The sequence below is a fragment of the Malaya genurostris genome, chromosome 2 (genome assembly GCF_030247185.1).
Source record: "Malaya genurostris strain Urasoe2022 chromosome 2, Malgen_1.1, whole genome shotgun sequence".
Taxonomy (NCBI): domain Eukaryota; kingdom Metazoa; phylum Arthropoda; class Insecta; order Diptera; family Culicidae; genus Malaya; species Malaya genurostris.
The window spans coordinates 216,369,659-216,389,498 of NC_080571.1; the positions used below are offsets into that span (position 1 = coordinate 216,369,659).

General features: G+C 37.7%; 2 protein-coding genes across 3 annotated transcripts; both read left to right on the forward strand.

The window, feature by feature from the left end:
• The first annotated feature begins 6,806 nt into the window (after positions 1-6,806).
• On the forward strand, positions 6,807-9,495 carry LOC131427548 (conserved oligomeric Golgi complex subunit 4). The gene is made up of 4 exons (XM_058590836.1): positions 6,807-7,016; positions 7,068-8,093; positions 8,146-9,278; positions 9,395-9,495. The coding sequence occupies exons 1-4, from the start codon at positions 6,927-6,929 to the stop codon at positions 9,435-9,437; spliced, it is 2,292 nt and encodes a 763-aa protein (XP_058446819.1). The 5' UTR covers positions 6,807-6,926; the 3' UTR covers positions 9,438-9,495.
• Positions 9,496-12,243: 2,748 nt separating this feature from the next.
• On the forward strand, positions 12,244-14,007 carry LOC131427550 (uncharacterized). Of its 2 annotated transcripts, none has more exons than XM_058590839.1 (3): positions 12,244-12,328; positions 12,402-12,945; positions 13,002-14,007. In XM_058590839.1, exons 2-3 carry the CDS (start codon positions 12,414-12,416, stop codon positions 13,808-13,810), a joined length of 1,341 nt encoding a protein of 446 aa, XP_058446822.1. In that variant the 5' UTR covers positions 12,244-12,328; positions 12,402-12,413; the 3' UTR covers positions 13,811-14,007. The 2 variants fall into 2 exon arrangements, with proteins under 2 accessions (XP_058446822.1, XP_058446823.1); XM_058590840.1 differs by having other exon boundaries at positions 12,248-12,328; positions 12,390-12,945.
• Positions 14,008-19,840: the final 5,833 nt, after the last annotated feature.

Sequence of the window (19,840 nt, forward strand, 5' to 3'; positions counted from 1 at the left end):
TATAAATCCTTCCACAGATCACTGATCTATGAGCTTTCAAAATACGAGAAAGGCAAATGCGCTTTATGAATTATCCTCTTTGATACTCGTTTATACCAAACATTTCAGAAAAGTTGAATTTTGAACTATTCGAGATTATGCCACACAACTGAAAATTTTATCATAAAATTGTGATCATATTTCCGATGGCATGTAGCAAAAATTATGTTGATTCGTTAGATACAACAAGAGATATTCACGATCAAAAACTTATCACTCCCTCAGAGGGTAAATTTTGAAAAGGCACCCCATAGTAAAGTAAGTCGTATTCACGACAAAATTGAATTCTCATTTATATGAGTCATCATTCTTAACAAGATAATTTTTTCAAAAAGTTTACTGATAGAAGAAAGTAAGCTAATTGGGCGATAACTTGATGTTTCTGCTGGGTTTTTATCAGGTTTTAGGATAGGAATTACTTTAGCGTTTTTCCATCTTTTTGGGAAGTAAGCTAATGAAAAACACTTGTTGAAAATTTTAACCAGGAGTCTCAAGGCAACATCGGGAAGATTTTTAATAAGAATATTAAAAATTCCATCATTACCAGGAGCCTTCATGTTTTTGAGTTTCCTAATAATTGATTTAATTTCATCAAAATTCGTCTCAATAATGTCATCGTGTGATAACACTTGGGTTGAAATATGATCATACTTCAGTGAGACTTCATTTTCAATAGGACTCACAACGTTTAAATTAAAATTGTGGACACTCTCGAACTGCTGAGCTAGCTTTTGAGCTTTTTCACCATTTGTAAGAAGTATTTGATTTCCTTCCTTGAGAGCAGGAATTGGTTTCTGAGGTTTCTTAAGAACCTTAGAAAGTTTCCAGAAAGGTTTAGAATATGGTTTAATTTGTTCAACTTCTTTAGCGAAATTTTCATTTCGCAAAAGAGTAAATCTATGTTTAATTTCTTTTTGTAAATCCTTAACTATGTTTTTCATAGCAGGATCACGAGAACGTTGATATTGTCGTCGACGAACATTCTTCAACCGAATGAGCAGTTGAAGATTGTCATCGATGATAGGAGAAATGATAGGAGCTTTGGGAACTGAAAGATTTCTAGCTTCGATAATATAATGATTCAAATTATCAATTGCTGTGTCGATGTCCGCAGAATTTTCTAAAATAGTTTCATGATCCACATGATTTTCAATGTGAGATCTGTAATCCAACCAATTAGCTCTATGATAGTTGAAAATAGAACTAATTGGATTAATTATAGCTTCGTTGGAAAGTCTGAATGTTACAGGAAGATGATCTGAGTCAAAATCAGCATGAGTAATCGGTTCACTACAAATGTGACTTTGATCTGTTAGAACCAGATCAATTGTAGACGGGTTTTTCACGGAAGAGAAACAAGTAGGATTACTGGGATGAAGAACTGTAAAGTAACCAGCTGAGAGTTGATTATGAAGTATTTTACCATTACTGTTATTTTGCCTACAATTCCACTGGACATGCTTAGCATTTAAGTCCCCTATTACGAAAAATTTCGATCGATATCTTGTAAGTTTTTGCAAATCGCCTTTAAAGAAATTTAATTGTTCGCCGGTGCATTGGAATGGCAAATATGCTCCAGCGATGAAATAAATTCCATGAATGGTTTCAACTTCGATTCCCAAGCTTTCAATAACTTTAGTATTGAAAGAAGGTAAAATTCGATGTTTAATTTGCCGTTGGACAAAAATGGCAACTCCACCACCAATTCCAGTAAACCTGTCAAATCGATGAACCACATAATGTGGATTACTTTTCAATTTTACATTTGGTTTAAGAAAAGTTTCTGTCACAATGGCAATATGAATTTTGTGAACTTTGAGAAAATTATAAAATTCATCTTCACTCGATTTCAAAGATCGAGCATTCCAATTTAAAATATTCAAATAATTATTTAACATCACTGTTAAATTTTAAATTCATTATAATATTATTTGCAAATTTCCATCCGATTTGAAATGCTTCAAAAAGTGATGAAGTCGAATTCATTTGGATGATCATTTGAAAAAGTTGATCTTGTAGGTAGATCATTTTATTTTCAGTTATATCGCCTAAATCGACTTCATTTAAAGAAGCGAATGGCATTGAAGGAATATTTGTAGGTAGACTGCCATTAGAAGAAGATGATTTGGCCGGTCTACCTATTAATAAATTGTTTTCGTTAGAAGAAGAACTGCAAGGCGGTCCTGTGTTTTGATTATTTACATTAGAAGAAATAGGAGATAGATTTCTACCTAATATACCAGCATAACTGACATTAGAAGAAGATGATGACGAGGTCGATCTACCTGTCAATAAATTGTTTTCGTTAGAAGACGAATTGGCAGGTGCCTTAGAAGAATTTTCAGGTATGTTCTGTAAATTTAAGGTCGTTGATTTGACTTGTTGTCTAAGCGAACGAGCGTTTAAAATTTTTTCCCTGACAGGACATTTCAAATAATTGGATTTATGATTTCCATTGCAATTTGAACATGAAAATTTATCAGTGGTTTCATTCATTGGACAAACGTCTTTCGAATGCGATTTACCACAATTCAAACACCGTATATCCATATGACAATTTTTGGTTCCATGGCCGAAGCCTTGGCAACGACGACATTGCGTTAAGTTTGCAATACGATTATGCCGTTTATAATGTTCCCAATGAATTTTAATGTGGGAAATGAAACGTACTTTTTCTAAAGTTTTCAAATTGTTTACATCACTTCGATTGAAGTGTATTAGGTAAAGTTCATGGGAAATTCCAGAGCGTGGTTTAGAAGTACCATTCGCTCTTTTTTTCATAAGTATTACTTGGGAAGGGGCAAAACCAAGCAATTCTTTTATTTCATTTTTAATTTCATCAATACTTTGATCATTTGATAATCCTTTCAAGACAGCCTTGAAGGGTCTGTCTGATTTTATATCATATGAATAAAATTTATGAAGTTTTTCGGACAAATATCGAATAAGACGTTCGTAATCTTCCAATCCATCCACCAAGACTCGACATTCTCCTCTTCGTCCGATTTGAAATGAGACTTTTACTTCCGGGAGAAAAGTAGAAAGCTCAGTACGGAATGCTTTGAAGTCGGAAATCATCACCGTCACTGGTGGCATAGATTGATGTTTCTTCCCAGAACGACAAGCGTCCATTTTGGGAATTTTTGAAGAATTTTCTTCTATGTCGCTACAATCGGATTCAGGAAGAATCTCGTAAATATTGTTAGACGGCATAGGATCAACGGAAGGGAAATCCGTCCGTTGTCTTTTATTTTTACATTCAGATTCTATAAGATCGTGAATGTTATTAGAAAAATGTTGAATAACGGATTGTGATTTATTCCGTATTGAATTATTTTTAGCCTTAGGCTTGTTGCCTTTCCGGTTGGACGCAGGCATTTTTGAAATGAACGAAATTTCAAATTAAATTAACTAGGCTAAATTAGTCTTCGATTAGACTCCTAGCTAGCCTTCAAAAAGGCTGATTAATTTCTTAGTCACTCTAATATCACTCTTTGTATCACTTAGTCACTCTAATATCACTCTTTGAATAGCCTTGAGAAAGGCTAACTAATTTTTAGTCTTTAAAAAGACTGTTAGTGATTCAGGTAGCCTTGAAAAAGACTGAAGCCTTGAATCAATGAAACTCTAGGTAGCCAGAAAAAAATTCCAGGAGCCAAGAGCTATACGCGTGCGGTGCGAACGACTGTTCAACACCGACTGTTCTTCAAATGGTTTGTTTATTTATTGTGGGACTCCTAGGTAACTAGTTCGTAGCAACTTAAACAGTGTTGCTCAAGAACATTATTTTTATCATTATCAAGGGGTCGCAATATTTCTGGTAATTGACGATAAATCGCTCACGATCACTTTTTATTCTGATTGTCCTTCTAAGTGCCTGGTCGTGTCGTCGAATGAACTGTTGTGTTCCACACTGTGGTCGCACTAAGCATTTCTATCCAAACTTAAAATTATTAGAAATAATAGCATAAAATTTTAAAAATTATGTGAATATGGCTACACTGTAGCCGATACATTGGTATTTATTCCACAGGGCGAAATTGACGAGAAGGATGATTCGAAAGGAAGAATAAGAAGCCAGTTGTCAGGTCTTGTCTTAGGCTGGCACTAGGGATGGTACTCGGAAGCAAAGTATCGATACGTAGGGCATCGAGATACCGAAATTTTGGGAATCGATATAAGGTATCTAAAGTCAATAATGTATCGATACCTATAAGTATCAATTGATACTTACGCAGCAATCATTTCAAAATAATATAAAATTATCGACTGAGGCGTTATTTTATGATGTAGAGAAAGGTGTTTTCATAAATTTGTTGTGCCACCAGTACATATTCCTTGGCAAATAGATTGCAGCTTTTTTGTGTAAGAGTCATGATGATTTTACATTTCACTTATTTTCTCCAAAAATTTAATGCCATAACTTTTATGTCGATACACGAATACTACATTAAAAGCCAATTTTTATTGCTACCACGACGGGACCGGGGACGGACGGAACGGAAACGCTAGGCTCGCGCATGTATTGGTATAACGTGAAATAGCCGTGGTTGAAATTCGTTCTCGACAATCTCGTGTCGTCTCACAGCTGCACGGAAAGAGAGTCCAATGAGTGTGAATAAATTGAAATGATTGAATCCTCTGAGAGTATGGCCTTTATGTGCGTGTTTTTTATGGTTTTCTCTCATTTACTCTCTTTAAGTGCACCTGTGCTGTCGGAAATGAGATTGTCGAAAACAAATTTCAACGTCGGCCAGTCCACGTCATACCAATACATGCGCGAGTCTGGCGCTTCGTCTCGTAGTCGAAAAAATAAATGTTCCATTGGGGACGGGTATAGCATGATTGGTAAGTCGATGCCCTTCACGCAGCTCATCTGAGTTCGATTCCCAACCACGCACAAAGGTTTAGAAAGTTTTTCTGGCTTGAAGAAGTGAATGACCTTAAGGTTAAAGCAGACCCTGCCATCTTGGAGCGAAATCAATATTCAGTTCAATCATCGCACGGTATCACCACAGACTAACAGACATGACAGTATGAGTAGATTCTTATAAAAATAATTTTTCGTGATGCACTAGTTCCACCTATATTGTACTGCGCGAACTATTTACTATCTGTACACCCCTTGTGTTATGTAAAAGTTTTTTTACTAGTTGGTTTCCCCTCGTTTGTCAACACCGATCAGCTGCTTGCAGGGATGCCTGATTTCATCGAAATATTTGAAAATGAATCGTCACAATAAATTATTGGATTACGTTGATAATATATTTAACTTTTTCGCGATGTTGGAAGGTAACCATTTATTTTTTCTCAACGTTGCTCATCTAGATTATTTTTTATTGTGTTGGTAATTTTCACCCGAAATTAAGTGGCGGCAGACAAGAAGCAAGTAAATATTGTAACAAAACGGGTTCGATTTTGTATTGCGTTGGAGGATGAGAAGTAGGCACAATTATGTATATAGTTTTAGCAATATGTATTAAATCTGTATCCTGCATGAAATTCGCATGGACGTATACAAATCAATACATTACAGGTAATTCTGTATGAATGGCAACTCTGTTGGTAAATGAAAAAAATAAACACAGTCTAGATGACAGACAGGATGTTTTTGATAGGGTAACGTGGCGCCATCATGACACATGTGAGTACTGTCCCAAATAAAGGAATATTCGAAATGACCGTTAAAATGATTGAAGAATCTAATTTGAGTGTCCTGTCTGTTAGTCTGTGGTATCACATTCAACATATCATCATGAATCAAATAAACATAGATTTCCCAGTGTAATACTTATGTAGTTGAGCAATCCGTGACAGCAAAAGCACCGTCTGGTGGAGAATTGGTGCGTAAATGCTCCTAAAATGCATGCATAAAGTTGCCTGCGCATTTAACAAAACCACAGTAGCTAATGGAAAAAAGTACACCCGTTTCTCACTAGAGGTGCTGTTAGTGTCACCGTACAGTCGGAGATCTATGTTTATTTGATTTATGATATCATGTCAATTGTATGGGTGCGCAGTGCTGCTATTTTGGCGCGCATGAATTTGACATTTCTTTCCTCTACTCTATATACAAGATTCGCTACAAACTCGCCTGAGGGCGCCAGGTTCGCAAAAAAAAGTTGCCAATGATTTGTTCGGGAAATGTGAGAACTATTTATCTTTGTAATATGATGTCTTTGGTTAAAGCCTCTACAACAAAAAAAAAATGTTCCGTCGTAATGGGAATGGACTTCAATCTATTGCGATACTATAAGTATCGATACTAACAGTATTGTTCTGATGTCATAACAATATTAAAAATACCTGGTTGTCGAGATGCAATAAATTGAATTGTATCTCAAACATCTGACTGAGATTCGGCTGATCCTGCTGTGAATGATCCTTATTTCAGTCGGTTTAAGTTCCAAGCTAATGAAACTCTTAAATTTATTTTCCTTAGTGTATATTTTTCAGTGTCCTTTCAGGCGAAACAACTTAACATTAATTAGTTTTTCGGAAGCGTGCACAAACTTTAATTTTAACCAAAGATGCCAGGTCTGCAGATTACTTGGCAAATCTGCAAATTTCAAAAATAAACTGCAGACATGTTGCGTTCGTAAAAATTTACAAACTTTTATAAATATTGTGGTCACCTAGTCCAATTTGTGCTTTATTCGTCATAGTGAACTTGAGTCCGCAGATTTATTTTTCGAGTTTATAGACTTTTTAACCCTGCTTGAGATATTTGTAATTTTTACCTGGCATCCTTGATTTTGACACTATCTTTACTTTATCTTCCATCATTGTTCGTTTCAAGTTTTGAGTTGATTAGATTGATTATATTTACGTATAGGATATTACATTCCGTTACTATTCAGTGTTCACATTTACTTAAGTCAAACAACATGTTACAATTGAATTCACTAATAGAGGGGTGTGATTTAAATACACAGGAAGGTATCGATGAAGCTTGCCGGCGAGTAACTTACAGAGAAGTCTGTTCATGTATGTTTTAATAACAGGATAGTAGAAATGTTCTATTACAGAAAGAGATCGATGTCCGCCTTGAGGGCATCCTCTCACAACAATGTCAACTGGAAGCAAAGATGCGCAACATCGGAATCGCCCTAGGAAATTTAGCGTTAGTGGCGGATAAAGGTCGCAATCTTTCAACGATGATTGATCATACATCGCAGCTGGCGGAAAACGTCAGCGCAAAAGTGCGTCGACTGGACGAAGCAAGAAGTCGTGTTTCCGAGTGCCAGCAAAGAGTGCACGATCTTATAGACTTGCAACTGTGTAGTCAGGGTGTAATCGCAGCCATAAAGGAAGAAGATTTCGAAAAAGGAGCCATACATGTTAATCGGTTTCTTTCGATGGACAAAAATCTTCTGCAAAAAACAGCTGATGACGTGTCTGGATCGATAACTTCCGTTCGAAAAGCTGTTTCTACACTGGAACAAGCAACGACACAGATCCGCGATGTCGTTTGTCAAAAGTTTGATGATGCAGTCAAAAAAGATGATTTGGCCTCGGTAGAGCGATTCTTTAAAATTTTTCCTTTACTTGGAATGCACGATCAGGGATTGGAAAAATTTATGACTTATATTTGCTCAATGCTACAAGTGAAAGCTCAAAAAGAACTGCGATCATCTATGGATATTGCTAAAGCGGAAAAACGCACTACGGTTGCGTATTCTGACACACTCACAGTTCTTTTAGAAAACATCGCCCGCGTAGTAGAAGTTAACCAAGCAATCATTGAAAACTGTTACGGAGCGGGGAGATTAACCCAAGTAGTGTCCATCTTACAACGAGAATGTGATGAAGAAGTCGTTCAACTTATACTGGAATTCAACAAAAATCGACAAATCGGTAGAAGAGTGACGCAAATTAATGATTACATAAAAAATTCTGGGAGTACATCGGCTGTAGGCCATTATCGGAACACATCTGGTGGTGGATCGGTTGATAAACTGAATGCGAAAGATATTGATGCCCTCATTGGTGAAATAACAATCATTCATTCGAGGGCTGAATTGTATATAAAGTTTGTCAAACGCCGATGTTTGGTGAGTGGTTTATCTTCGTATAAATGGATTCCTAATCGTTTGTGTTTTTCAGTCCGATCTCGAAAAAAGTTCTCTGGAACCAGATACTCAGGCAGCAAAGCTGAAATCTTTGAATGAGTTGATTGAAAAGTCCCGATTGAGTACGCAAATGCAGGAAATTCTTGGGACATATTTACTTTTTGAGCGTTATTTCATGGAAGAAAGTGTCCTAAAAGCAATAATTTTGGACAGCATTGAAGCGGGGCAGCAATGCTCCAGCATGTTGGATGATGTATTTTTTATTATTCGAAAGTGCATCCGACGCTCGAATGGAACACAATCACTGGACGGAGTGTGTGCTGTTGTTAATAACGCTGCCAGTTGCTTGGAACAAGACTTCATAAATGCTTTGAAATCACCTCTAAAATCTGGTTACCCTACGGGTTACATAGACCTAGCCCAATCGGCGCTTCAAAGTTCAATCCAGCAAGGGCGACTTCAAACTAGTGACGTTGAACAGGCACGTGCAAAATTTTTGACAACCTTAAATAATGCTGATATGTCCACCGAGTTTATAGAAACTCTGTGGTCGATGATGGCCGATGAAATAAAACTGAATTTCCCCGCTATGACTCCGCGGGAAAAGGAGAAACTTGATAGTTGTTTGTCAGGACTAAAATCGGTGGGAGACTCTTTGAAAGCGTTAGTAGACTTCGGTCTACAGCAACTGCGAGCCTCTGCCATTAAACCTCGTTTGCATCCGTGGGTTGACCAATTTGTCAATCACAATCACAACCTCACAGAGGAAGAGTTGGCATCGTATGAAGCTGGGGAAACTTTTATACAATTCCTGATAGTGCAAGTCGACGCCTTATTAACGGTGTTCAAAACTGCCCTCACACCGAGAAATTATGATGGATTGGTTAGTATCGTTACTAGTGAAGTTACAAGTCGCCTAGAGCGAGTTATCAAAAAATCTACCTTCAATCGGCTTGGTGGACTAGTTTTAGACCAGGAAGCTCGAGCATTGGCTTCATTCCTTACGGGAGCTACATCCTGGTCCGTTCGCGATAAGCTTGCCAGATTGCAACAGATAGCGACAATTCTGAATCTAGAGAGCGTTTCAGAATTACCAGAATATTGGGATTCGTCTTCAACAACGTGGCGTCTTACACCTAGCGAAGTCCGGACAATTCTTGCGTTGAGGTAAGCATTTACAGGTCATTCTTTCCCTCGGTGAGGATCTTTTGATAGATGAAAGATCCCCAACGCAAAAGCAAAAGTTTTCCAGTACAGATATTTTTTTTTAATTAAATCTGCAGGCTGGACTTCAAAATAGACGACATCAAAAAGTTGAAACTTTAAACGATGAATGTAAGTATTTCTGCTTAGTTAGAGAAATATATACCCTCTGAAGATAACACACGAGAAGTTATTCATTGCCTTAAACAACCGAAATCCGATTTTTAGTAGTGAATAATTTGCGTTGCCGGTAAGGTACACCACTACGGATCACATATTCGTTTTGAGATAAGTACTTCAGAAGTGTCGAGAATACAACGTGCCATTGACTTCAAAGCAGCATACTACAACGATGGATAGAGTAATGTGCTACGTCCAAGCATCTGAAATGCTCTCGAGTCCCTTCAAGTTTCAGAGAGGGCAAGGTTTTGGAATCTTGTCTCTTGTTCAATATTGCTTTGTACACGAGTGGTACGATCTTCCGAAAGTACGTACAACTCTGGCTTTGCTGACGATGTTAATGTTTTGACACGTAACTTTGAGAAGATGATGGAAACATACCTCGAACTGATAGCCGAAACTAGGGGTATCTGACGGGTTATAAATGCGTCGAAAACAGAATACATACGAGGAAGAGAAAACACTACTCCTCCCATCACGAATATTGCTAAACGGTGAAAAGTTCGTGTATTTAGTGCGTGCGCCATAGATGGTTATGGCGGAGTACAGATGGAAGATGGAACGTAGAGACAGCGTACGAATTGCAATAGCAGCTTAGAGAACCACCTATCGTACAGACAGCTAAAATTAGACGACTACGATGGGCTGGGCATGTAATTAGGATCACGGACGACAATCCAGTAAAAATGGCTCTAGAATCTGATTCGGTTGAAGCAAGAAGAAGAGGAGCGCCGCGAGCAAGGTGGATCGATCAAGTGGAGGGTGATCTACAAAGTATCCATGTCTAGAGTGGGTGGCGACGAGCAGCCATGAACCGAGTTAGATAGAGACGTATGCTTAATATATTAAAGGACAGCTGCTAGATAAGGTAAGTAAGCACACGTTAAAATCGATTTTATCGTGTCGACGTCGCCCCGATATCATGCAGCATGGTTCTATAGAGCATTAGCAGACCCTGTCATCTTGAAGCGAAATCAATCTTCAGCTCAGCAACGCCATCGCATGGTATCACAATAAACACATGTCAATTGTACGAGTGCGCAGTGATGCTATTTTGGCGCGCACGAATTTGACATTTCGCTCCCCTACTTCCATGAACGAGATTCGATGCGGACTCGCCTGAGGGCGCCATGCTCGCAAAAAAGGATGTTGCCAATGATTTGTTCGTGAAATGTGAGAGCTGGATATCTTGTTAATATGATGTCTATGGCATTAGGGAACCGTTATGCTCCGTGCTTTTGTTATCTTCTGGACTCTTTTGCTTTAACGAGACAGTGGAAAGTGTGTAAGCGTTAATTTTGTTCGAAACGCAATTATCAGCTTCTTCCTTCTGGTAAGCGTCACCTCTTTTGAGATGACGCCGATTTGATGGCACAGCAACTTATGTTATATTGCCAGCAGTGCTGGTGATTGCCGATAATTTGACAGAAGCTGGTCGATATATCTCTATATTGTATACAACATGTCTCTCAATCATGCAACCGTTAGAGAATTTTCTACATTTATTCGCTCGACGTCATACTCTGAGTATTTCACGGCACTTAAAAAAATTTACAGTCTGATAATGATCGGTGCTGTGTGGAATTTACCAAGATTATGTTACATAGAATAGGTAATAATTTATATTTTCGCTCAAAACCTAGGTATAAGAACCAACTTTAATAAAAAAAAAAGAGAAAATTCAAGCTTCTGTTCGATTCCAACGAATTCAATAACAAATTTATAAAATACTAACTTAATTGTTAAATTATTAAAATGTTTCATAAAATTTAGTGTCAGCATTAATCATATTCATTGGTATTATATTTAAAATATATGACTAATCTTGATAACTCTCATTGACATTTCACATAAACAATATTGAGAGAAACTATTAATCTTGTTGGTATTTCACATAACATGTATATGATATTCTCAATGGATTTAGTCTGATTTGTCTTTCATAAATCTTTGAGATTCGCACATAAAAGTTACATGAAAAGGTATATGGAAAAATATACGTTTAAAAATATTAGATAGCTTCTATGTGCTTTTTAAGTTCAGTGTATGAATCGATCGTGCTAATTTTTATCAGTGTAGCACAGTTGGTCCGATGAATGATTCCATTTCTCAATGGGTACCCTCTTAGAAAAAAAAGTTCTACGGTGGTCCTTCATTGGACCAATGCGTTGGATCACTGGTCCAATGAAAGTCCAATCAACTGTTCAACGGGAGGCCAACACGGGGCCTTCGTTTGCCGATTTTGAAACAGACCGTTGCACCGAATGCCATTTTTTTCGCTCAACAAACCCGGCAGACAGAGGTCCATTGTTGATCCATTTTTAATATAAGGAGCCCCGTTGTACTAGTTTTACTGCAGAATTTTTGAAGTTTTTTCCACTTATTTTTTTAAACTTCACGTCACGTAGAATAACAACAAATTTTCATTCTATGTAAAGGTAACACTTAATTTTTACAATATTTTTGCAAGAGAAAAAACAACAAACCGTTCCAGCAAACTGAACGATATTTCGTGCCATATGTCGTTCATCAAGCGCTCAAAGACCAACAAAATAGAACGGCCTGCTGAGAGGGTAAGTGTAACTTCCGACAGTGAACTCCCGCTGTTGGGTGGTTTAACTCTTTGTATTCTGACAAGAATCGAATAGGAGAAATCAAAAAAAGCACATAAGTAAGAAAAATACTCAACCGTTGCATATTATTTCCTCACCGTGTACAAAGTAGGTAGTTTCCTTTTTCCGTGTAGGAACTATAGTAAACAAATAAAATTGTTTTGTCCGTTTTTTTGTTGGAACGGTTGGAACTTACAGCGATTTCAACTGCAATACAGAGAAGTAAGTTTGGTTGAACCATAATTTTTGAACCAATTCCTAATCCATGTCAATGTTAATGAAGCATTTTATTCAGTTCTGCTTAGAAATGGATGAACCAATGTACAACAATTTCAACCCAACTAGATGCAATGTATGTTTCAGTCGGGCGACTGAGCACCGTTTGATGCTAGTGGGACAAAATCTGCGCTATTGCAAGGGCTGCCGGTTGATTGGATACTGCGGGGAACAACATCAAAAAGAGGACTGGAAAAAACACAAAGAATTCTGTCGAGCTGTTACCAAAATATTGACAATGAAGAATATCCAACATATTCTGGAAGTGCGAGAAGAATGTGGTCCTATCATTGGGAGCAGTCGACGAGATCTAGAGTGTGCCATATCATTGGCCGAGTGTTTAATGATTGCTATTCTGCAACGAAAGCTATATCAGCACGAATATACTCTACTGCGCTTCCCGAACATTTGTCGTGTGTGCTTCGAATATGACTCCTCCAAGCTAAAACCATGCGAAGACTGTTATCAGTCGTTCTACTGCAGCGATGAGCATCGTATACACGATTCGGCAGACCACGCAAGATGGTGTGAAATGTATCGGATTAATCTTCTACTGGATGCTGGTTAGTAACTTGAATAAAAAATCCTCTTCTGGAATTCATTTTCATTGCCTTTCTAGATTATCCGACACGACTCGAAACGCTAGGTTTTCCCAAATTAACGCCGTTTGAGCTAAGCAGATTCCCAAAACATTCCTTCGAGCTGGTAAATCTAGCATACAAAACAAACATTCCGTTTAGACCGGAGTCGATTAAAAATTTCAATGATCTTAAATTTGTATCAAACTACTCGCATATCGGCACAATTTTGTATGCGTTGTATCTAACGAATATGAATCAGGAGCTACAGAATTCTCTTGTCGTTTACGTCGTGGGTGCCGAAGATGAAATTGTCTACTTCGACTACAATACTTGTTCTGTCATTTTTACATACATCCCACAGCTGCAAGATGTGATCATCTATTTCATAGGGCCTTCACTGGGCTCAATCAAGGACGAAATTGAGCTGAAATATGAAGGAACTCGGTCGATCAAGATGCATTATTACAAGGGTCTATTTCATTCGTTGGAACCGGTCGAACATATGGAACGTCCGCAAATTATTGTAAGTTACAATTGTGGATTCCACGAGCATATCGAATCCAATAAAGATACATGGTCTTCGACTCTGGTGCGCCTGATCCGATATGTTAACATTCCGATTGTGTTCACATCCTACACGCGAGCAGAGGCATGTCAGGACTGCGCAACTATTTACAGTATTAGCAAGCGAACGACCAAAAAGAAAGATCTGGTGTTTGTAAAACGAGCTGCTGATAATCCATTCAAGGATTACAAACCCCTTCGAAATACAAACTACATAGATGACTACGATGAGTTGTACTACTCTAACGGGTATTTTTCGCTTGTAATAAGCCGTGTGCCATGAAAAAGTGAATAGCTCTGTTGCTGATCATAACATTCCCTTTTATTTGTTTACTTTATTGCTACTGTAGGCACATACTGTTTTTACTAGTCGGTAAAACACTGAAATGAACAGGATTCTATTTCATAAAAAAATTGCGCTTTATTTTTTTTTTTGCATTGAAACAATGAAATTGATATAAAATGATTAGTTGAATTCGACGCAGTGTCAACAATAAATGTAACTTTACTCTTTATTGTTTTAAAACTGGTATTGATAATCCACAAAGTGACAGCCCTGAGTTATTATTAACAAAGTTTTTTTTTCGAGAATTATTCTTCTAGCTTCAAAAACTCTTTTGTCACAATCTGTCTGGGTTCGATTCGCATGTCCAAAATTTTAGTAATCGAAACTAAAAGGTTCACTTTTGGGACCAGCCATTTTTTTTCAAGTACAAAGAATGACTTTATGATTAAAATATCGATAATCAAAATAAATCTGTTTAAAAGTTATGCCATTCTCATTCCCGTTTATATGAGAAATCGATGTTAGTTCCATTTGGGATTTTTTGATCACTACTTCCGGTATACCCGGAACCGAATAGCCAAATACACTTCATTTTGTATAATCACTTTTGAAAAGCATCTGTGAAATTGTTTTTTAACGCTAATCACATTCTAATTCCGGAACCGATCATCGGATCTCAAAACTCTGGAATTTTCTATGATACTTTACCCCCGTTTTTCTCCTTTTTTTTGGAAAAAGAACATTTGTCTACTTGGGGAGAAGGTGATCTCGTCCTAATGTAGATATGATTTATTCCCTAAAAGACTGATTCCTAATCTACCGAAAATTACACACTTAAGGACTATTCACACCTTCCCGATCCGGTTCAATTCCGTGACGGCACAGTGAGATTGCTTTCAGAGCTCTGTCAATGTTTTTTTTTGCCAGAACACTCCTGTGCCGTTTCCGTTCCGGCACAGGACAGGCGCTGGCAGATTAGCTTCAGTAAACATAAAAAACGACGACGAATTCGAGTTTGCCGGACGGACGCTATACTGATGGCGAGCTGCACTGATCTGGATAGGTGTGAATGCGCGCATAGAAAATAAATGAAATAATCACCCCGATTCTTTATTTCGTTCGAATCGGATTGTTTCGATCGAATATGAAATATGGCATTCTGTAGCACGATCGAGTTCGAGTTTTCCATACAAATGCATCACTCGATTGAATTACAGAATGAAAATTTTTACATTCGTTCGAATGAATCCTATTCGATCGAAATACAAAATAGAGGTGAATATCGGTGACCGGATCGAAAAGGTGTGAATAGTCCTTTAAAGTCTACTCACACCTTTCCGATCCAGTTCAGTACTGGTGCAGCTCCGAGCGGCGAGCACCCGCATATGCATGGCTGCCAGATGGCTGACTAAATGCTGCCAGCTGGAAAAATATGGCTGGCAGAGATTCTGGTGACCGACTGCCTCACCGCTGCCAGATATACAACTCAAACGATACAACCGTATACACCAGGATTTTTTCACATTGAAATCTTTGACATTTTCAGCGAAGGTGAGAAGATGAAAACGCTCGGCTAACTTAGATACAGGCGACTTTGTTTAGTCAAATTGGATTTGACAACCGTCTCTGAATCAATTTTGGTAGCCGTTTGGTGGCCATGGCTGCCCAGGTAGCCAAAACGCTATGCGGGCATGGACGCACACTTTCTTCTACACGTTTCGATGCGTGTATTAACACTTGTCCGGCTCACTACAGATACGAAAGTTTGCTAATTAGCTAATCTTGTTAGTAAACAAATATTCCAAGATGAGTAATGAATGCCGAGATTTCGAACGTGTTAGCATTTACTGAAATTCGGAGAGATACATCATCTAATATCATTTATCTAATTTACATTATCTCTTCTCATACCACTGGATAATACGAAAAGGATTTGAAAGATAATTATTCAGATATTTCGCGAAAGAAATTAGAATACTTATCCAATGAGTGAAATTTAAACCTGTATTTGCTTTTCATACTTTACTTCTAATTATTTCCTGGGAGAGTCGTTGAGGTCCTGAACGACTCTCCCAGGAAATAAGTAGAAGTAATGAACTTGAGGAGTGCTGAATGTCAACGCTTTCAGCTATGAAATTTTTGTGTTTGTTTATATTTTGAAATTAATGAGATTTATTAGAACACTCTTTTTCGCCAACTCTTGCTTTGTGTTGATTATTACATACAATAACAAAGGTTAATCTTTTTGGTGCTCAGTCACTGATGTCTCAGGAATTCATGATATATTACTGGGTGTTTAAACCGAGCTAGCAGAATCTTCGTTAGTGTATATTCTGCCGAAACGATTACCGAGCAATCTTTTCGTCTAGATTTCCGGATTTTCTGAAGTGGCTTATCTAGAGGGGCACTCGTCCCGGGCGCAGCGGTTTTTAGTGGGGCGGGAAAGCAATCCTTGTGATCTTGACCAATTGAGGTTGAGTTCAGCCTTTTTGCTCATTAAACCAACGATGGAGATGGCAAATGTTATTTTGCCCCCTGACGCCAATTTTCCTCGGTACGCCACTGCACACCAGGAAGATCGTGTTTGCGAAGCAATGAAACAGTTGTACCGCGTAAATGATACACTGGAGTTTTATGAGAATGTGAGCTGCTAACGATGTATTTTTTTACTCGATTAATCAAAATAATCGACTAAAAGCAGCCCGGTGGCAACAATAAGGCGCTCCAGCTAGTGCTATCGTAACCAACATCTCAGTTCTTCGGGGCCATCAAAGCTAGCAAGTCAGTGAGAGCAAAGTAAACAAAATGAAGTAAAATAAAGGGTGATTTTTTAAGAGCTTGAGAACTTTTTTAAACAATAAAACGCATAAAATTTGCAAAATCTCATCGGTTCTTTATTTAAACGTTAGATTGGTACATGACATTTACTTTTTGAAGATAATTTCATTTAAATGTTGACCGCGGCTGCGTCTTAGGTGGTCCATTCGGAAAATCCGCTTTTTTATCGACAAATTTTGTTTAGCGATGAGGCTCATTTCTGGTTGAATGGCTACGTAAATAAGCAAAATTGCCGCATTTGGAGTGAAGAGCAACCAGAAGCCGTTCAAGAACTGCCCATGCATCCCGAAAAATGCACTGTTTGGTGTGGTTTGTACGCTGGTGGAATCATTGGACCGTATTTTTTCAAAGATGCTGTTGGACGCAACGTTACAGTGAATGGCGATCGCTATCGTTCGATGCTAACAAACTTTTTGTTGCCAAAAATGGAAGAACTGAACTTGGTTGACATGTGGTTTCAACAAGATGGCGCTACATGCCACACAGCTCGCGATTCTATGGCCATTTTGAGGGAAAACTTCGGAGAACAATTCATCTCAAGAAATGGACCGGTAAGTTGGCCACCAAGATCATGCGATTTGACGCCTTTAGACTATTTTTTGTGGGGCTACGTCAAGTCTAAAGTCTACAGAAATAAGCCAGTAACTATTCCAGCTTTGGAAGACAACATTTCCGAAGAAATTCGGGCTATTCCGGCCGAAATGCTCGAAAAAGTTGCCCAAAATTGGACTTTCCGAATGGACCACCTAAGACGCAGCCGCGGTCAACATTTAAATGAAATTATCTTCAAAAAGTAAATGTCATGTACCAATCTAACGTTTAAAATAAAGAACCGATGAGATTTTGCAAATTTTATGCGTTTTATTGTTTAAAAAAGTTCTCAAGCTCTTAAAAAATCACCCTTTACAACACTTCATTGATTGTGAAAGTCAGTATTACAATTTGGCAGCGCACGTTTCATAACGATATCACATTTATAATCAAACATAAAAAAATCAACTTTCACAGCTAAATATCACAGATATTTAGCAACAACGAACTTATATACTTCTTCGTTGTTTTCGTCTTTACGGAAAAGATGATGGTCACGAAAACATGGCGGCCTAGCAGGGACTTGACTAAAAGGCTAAAGTAATCGAGTATTTGTAATCGATTAACGACAGTGTCACTAATCGAGCTAATCGATTAATAGCAATCAAATAATCGAGATTTATATCAGTTAGGCTATGGTTCGCGGTTAATTTTAACTTTTTACTTTTTTATTTATGACTTCTGGTCAGTCAGTAATTTTTACTTTTTTTCGGTTTTTTAACGATATCAAACTAACTAGAGATTACAAGAGGAGAAAGAATATGAAATCATAGAGCCATAGTACTCAAGGAAGAGCAAGGATGTGAAGAATAAAGTGCGGAAAAGTGAGACGTGACAAGGGTCATTTAAGTAAGCAGAAGGCTTCTCGTATCTAAACTTTTACCTTCTACCAGAGGAGTCGAACTTAGGCATCTTAGCGATACGATTCATCCGAGTCTCTGATATGTCAGAAAGTAAAGGCAAACGTCGTTTACCATTTACTATCCGAACCGGCAAAAGTAAAGTTACGAGAAGTTGTCACATTCTGCTCACGACGGCTTCTCACACAATGTGTTTCATTGTGTTGATATTTCCTCATCTCTCCGATACTATTGCTTGAGTGCCTGGAGTTGTAGCGTATGGCTATGCGTCCCAGGGTGCAAGCGGCGCACGGACAGCGCTCCATTCATCGCTGTGTGTGATGGAATCCCATCAAATTTTTTACTTTTTACTTCTTTATTTATGACTTCTGGTCAGGCAGTAATTTTTACTTTTTTTCGGTTTTTTAACGATATCAAACTAACTAGAGATTACAAGAGGAGAAAGAATATGAAATCATAGAGCCATAGTACTCAAGGAAGAGCAAAGATGTGAAGAATAAAGTGCGGAAAAGTGAGACGTGACAAGGGTCATTTAAGTAAGCAGAAGGCTTCTCGTATCTAAACTTTTACCTTCTACCAGAGGAGTCGAACTTAGGCATCTTAGCGATACGAGTCATCCAAGTCTCTGATATGTCAGAAAGTAAAGGCGAAGGTCGTTTGCCATTTACTGAGATAAGGAAAGATAAAGGCCCATAACTTCCAGAGTTTTGTTCCGACTGGCTTGAAAATTTGACCAGTAAATTTTTTAAAGATAAAGATTTTAAAGATTTGATCGTTTTTAAATCTGGAAGATGTTATTTTCTTGAATTTTTGATTAATTCTTCGCAGTTGGTATTTTTTAGTTCCAATGATTTCAATAGTCGATTTTACATATACGATGCAGTCTTCGTTTGTCCTCTCTCTCAATCTGTAATTCCTCTTGAAGGATATCGCTTTTTTCTTATTGCAATTTAGTTCTACAAAATGTAAACAGCACAAGATATATCAGCGCTTTAAATTTAAATGAAAAGTTGCATACATAAGTAATTATTCATATTGCATGATTACTCACAGTTTTGACTTGTCAGGAAATTTTAAAAATGTTACTGAATCCTTTGATCGGCTTTCACAGTCGTTAACAACACAACTGCAACCCGTGCTTTGCTGTTTCCATTTTTAGTTAGTTTTATTTGTAAACAATTAATAGGTTACCATGGGTACAAGCATTTTAATTGAACCTTACAGACTAAGGGGTCAATCAACAGATATTCTGAAACAGTTCATCGGTTCACGAACCGTGACCTAAAATGCTTCATAGGTTTTTATGATACTTCGTAATCTTGAGTTTATCTTTGAAATAATCATTTTATTGAAACGCTGAACTGTTTTGCCTTTCTCATATAGAAAGGTTATACAATCACTTGAAAATCGACTAGTAAAAATTGGCCAAGTGTCATATGCCATTCCACTCAGTTCGTCGAGCTGAGCAATGTATCTATGTGTGTGTTTCTCGAAGATGACTTAATCGATGTTGACCAACTTATATTCAAATGAAAGGTCTCATGGTTCTACACGGAATTCTTGAATTTCATCCGGATCAGACTTTCGGTTCCAGAATGATAGAGCAAAGTGTGTTAAAAATTGTGTACCGTCACTTGAAGAGTTGAAACGAAAAAAGTAAAAAGTTTTCTAAATTGGTCTCGAAAGTATTCCCGGTTTTCAAATAACGACGGCAGATAATAGTCTTACACTCAAAAAA